Here is a 3,965-nt window from a genome sequence, read left to right as displayed (position 1 = left end):
ATTCTTTGATGTCATTCTGCACATGTATTTTATTATATTTTCCTGTGAAATGTTGATCCTGAGAGCCAAGGAGTTGGAAAAAAAAACAAAAAACAAACAAACAAACAAAAGTTACCTCCTAAATAAGTGCTGTGAGAATAGCAGTAAAAATCACTAGGGTGATTTCTATTCATTCAACACTTAATTGGTGTTTTCAGCATGTTTGCTGTAGAGCATGGCTGCCTATTGGAGCAGACAGGCCATGGTGCATACATAAGCTGCCCTCCTCTCCTCCAGAAGAAGGGATTGTGGCCGGAGGAGAAGGAAGGCAAGGGCCCAGCTTCCGTCAGAGGAAGATGCCGGGAAACCCGCGCCTTGGCGCCGCCCGCAGCGCCACCTCGGGGGCAGGCCCGGCCATCTCGGCTCCCTGGCGGGAGGCGCCGCCATCTCGCACGCAGCCTTGCGGGCACGGCCATCTTGCCGCGGCTTGCCTGGACGCCGCCATCTTGAGTTCCGTACAAAACGGAGGCAGCCATGTTGGTGTGGGAGGTGTGGGCGCAGCCATCTTGGSACCGCCTACTCGGGGAGTGGCCCTCTGTCGGCCATCTTGACAAAGGGCAGCTGCGGAGGGGGGCCGTGGCGTCACCCTCAGTCAACATGGCGGCGGTAGCGCATGCTCAGTGCGGGCGGGGCCCGCGCGGCGGCGGCGGTGGGCGGGAGGGCGCGCATGGCCGCGGGCTGCAGCGGGGAACGCTGAGGCGGCGGGCGGGCGGGCGCCGGCGGCAGCCATGGGCGAGGCGGAGAAGCTTTACTATGTTTATAGCTGCGACCTGGACATCAACGTGCAGCTGAAGATGTGAGTGGGAGCCGGGGGGGCGCGGCGAGGCCCGGCCCCTCCGGCCGGCCGGGCAGGCGTCAAACGGCGCTCTAAACTCTTTAGAAACAAACGTTGTATCCCTAATGTCATTAGCAACTTTTAATAGCTTTTTTTTTCCCGTACACTTCCGTCTCCCCTCCCTCCCTTTCCCCCTTGACCTGTGCATTCACATTCTGGTGTTTAATGTGATTGCGTTTTGCAACTATATGCACCATGGTATACCTGAGGGCCAAGGAAATTGTCTGCTCAGTATAATACTGAAATTCTGAAAACTGTTGTAAAGCTTCTGCAGAGCTTTAATGAACACCCGCCTGATTTGGGTAGCGTGTTTAAATTCACCTCTCATGATGATTTGAAGGTTTTTTTTTAGGGATGACTGTCATCCAAAACCAGTTATCCACTTTTATATTTCTTACAACTTTATATATAAACACACACATATATATATATTTATTTCTAAATACTATTCAGAGCAAGTTTATGCTGCTCTTTGTTTTATTTTTAAGTGCTAATAATAATAATGCATATCCTCCCCCTCTAAAATAAAATCACCTCTATTCATCACTTTACAACTTGAGTTCCTCTCGGATGTTTTGCTTGCGCTGCCTGCTAATAGTCCAAGAGGGCTTCAATAAGTGGTAGGCCATATATATATATATATATATAGGTATATGTGCATATGCCAAGAAACTGGAATAATTCTTTGAATATGGGACAGTATGTATCCAGAGCACTAATTTAAAAATGAATAGTGTCATTTATATTTTAAGTATTTTAAATTAGTTTAAACTTTTATCAACTATTTCTCACTCTATCTCATTCATTTATTTATGTATTTTCCTTTTTTCTCTTCTAGAGGGAGTCTGGAAGGGAAGAGAGAGCAGAAGAGTTACAAAACCCTTTTGGAAGACCCGATGCTGAAGTTCTCTGGGCTCTATCAAGAGACTTGCTCTGACTTGTATGTAACTTGCCAGGTGTTTGCAGAAGGGAAGCCTCTTGCTCTTCCAGTCAGAACTTCCTACAAAGCTTTTAGCACTAGGTGGAAGTAAGTGACTGGCTCTTATTTTATGTACCTGTTAGCTTCTGGAACATATGGTTATATAAATCTGTACATTTATTTGGGGATGTGTGTGTGTGCGCGTACACACATGTTTAAAAGGTTTATCCTCATCCTCTTCAAATAACTTAGTGTTATGACTATGTAATAACTCTTTGGGTCTGAACTAGCACGTTTTTGTGCATAGAAGGCTTTTGGGGACTACTAGTGAAAATCCCTGGCCTTTAAATTGTACATGCATGTAGCTTGACTCAAATCTATGCTAAAACATCTAAATGCTTAAAAGTTGAAGGAAAACACTTAGAAACTCATATTTTCTGGAGAACCTGAACTCTGTAAACTAATATAAATAACTTAAATTCTAAAGCTTTAATAAAAATACGTTTTTCTGCAGCTGGAATGAATGGCTGAAGCTGCCTGTGAAGTATCCAGACTTGCCTCGCAATGCACAAGTGGCTCTGACCATCTGGGATGTGTATGGACCGGGTAAAGCGGTTCCTGTGGGAGGAACAACAGTATCCCTCTTTGGGAAATATGGGTATATTTTTTTTATGCCATAAATTCTGAATGGACAGTGAGATCAGGTGGTTAGAGTATGCTTTTTTGTTTGTTTTGCACCAGTTAAGAGTGCCATGATAAGAGACAAGTGAGTAATACAGTCTTTGTTTGCTTATTTTTTCTAATCTATATATGCTACAATATATATGCTAAAATAYACAAAGTGCAATTCACAATTCTTAGGATTATTCGCGTATCAGAGAGTGGCTCAGCTAATTTCACAAGGATAAGCTGAAATTGATCACAAGTGTTTAGGAAATTGACTATACAGTAAGAAGAACTTGATTAAATGCAAAATGGAGTGAAAGAATAGAGGATGCAGTTTAAGGATAAATGTGAGGTTAGTATTTTGTGCAGTTGATTGCAGTCAATACTGAGTAGGGACTTGCTGCCCAAGAAAACCCTGGAAAAGATTTGAGTTTTATAGTGGATCTTAAGTTGTACTTGTTTAAATCCTATACTTTTATGAAATGTGCACATTGAATATATGAGCACATCTGTGTACGTGAGGGGCAAGGTTATTATCCTGCTGCCCAACTCATCCATTCAGCTGATGTGTCCAGTTTTATATGCTCCATTTCAGGAAAACTACTGATAACTGGGAGATTAGGTAGTCCATGTTATTGAATGCTGAGAAAAGAGGAGTAATGAAGAAAGAGTAAAGACAAGTGAGGATAAGGAAGATGAAACTGAAGATACTACTTCAGAACAATTCTTACAAAAAKATCATCATTTCCTAGAGGAGAAATCTGGAATGAATCATTTAGCCTGTAGTCCAAAGACTGCAAGTGGCTTTGAAAATATTACAGCATAATTCCTGGGGAAAGTTCTATTTTATCAATGAAGCTTACTTTTATTTCTAGGATGGAATGGGGGAAGGAGATTGGCAGAAAGCAACTAGAAAATGTTTTGAAATTTGGCTTTTTTATATGCATGGAAATCATTGCCATACCATTCCACAAAGGAATTTCATAAATTTAACTTTTATTGCTCCTTCTGGTCCAATACTACTTAATTATTATTTAGCTGTTGGGTTTAAGTACCCCTTTCAGTAGTTGTCAAGTAATGTTATGGAGATCAACGCTCACTTGCAAAAATCATGCAGTTTATCATTTATTCCTTGAGATATCTTTTAAAAGTAAACCAGTGCACATTTGCAAGGGGAACAGGGTTTTGTGGAAAGAGGTGTGGTTATGTTACCCTTAAGTTACCTTACTTCTGTGAATGGTTCAGTTCAATTTCGCACCTGGARTACTGTGTTCAGTTCTGGGCACCCCAGTATAGGAGGGAYGTGGAGCTTYTGGAGAGGGTCCAGAGAAGGGCAACCAGGATGATTAAGGGAATGGAACATCTCTCATATGAAGAGAGGCTGAGCGAGCTGGGCCTGTTTTCTCTGGAGAAGAGACGGCTCAGAGGGGATATGATTAATATGTATAAGTTCAGGAAGGGAGAATGCAGGGAGGAAGGGGACAGGCTGTTCTCACTGGTGGCCAG

At 42.7% G+C, this 3,965-nt stretch overlaps 1 protein-coding gene across 1 annotated transcript in view; it reads left to right on the top strand.

The window, feature by feature from the left end:
- The first annotated feature begins 716 nt into the window (after positions 1-716).
- PIK3C3 (phosphatidylinositol 3-kinase catalytic subunit type 3) overlaps positions 717-3,965 on the top strand; it is a 55,931-nt gene continuing 52,682 nt past the window's right edge. Inside the window, exons 1-3 of the mRNA XM_026039502.1 lie at positions 717-835; positions 1,713-1,901; positions 2,308-2,451. Of these exons, the coding sequence (XP_025895287.1) occupies positions 768-835; positions 1,713-1,901; positions 2,308-2,451 (401 nt within the window). The 5' untranslated portion in view covers positions 717-767. The remainder of the gene's footprint in view (positions 836-1,712; positions 1,902-2,307; positions 2,452-3,965) is intronic.

The sequence above is a fragment of the Nothoprocta perdicaria genome, unplaced genomic scaffold, assembly GCF_003342845.1.
Source record: "Nothoprocta perdicaria isolate Ctin4 unplaced genomic scaffold, notPer1 scaffold_10, whole genome shotgun sequence".
Lineage (NCBI taxonomy): Eukaryota > Metazoa > Chordata > Aves > Tinamiformes > Tinamidae > Nothoprocta > Nothoprocta perdicaria.
Note: the sequence above shows the minus strand (reverse complement) of the source record. Positions and strands in the feature narration are given on the sequence as shown.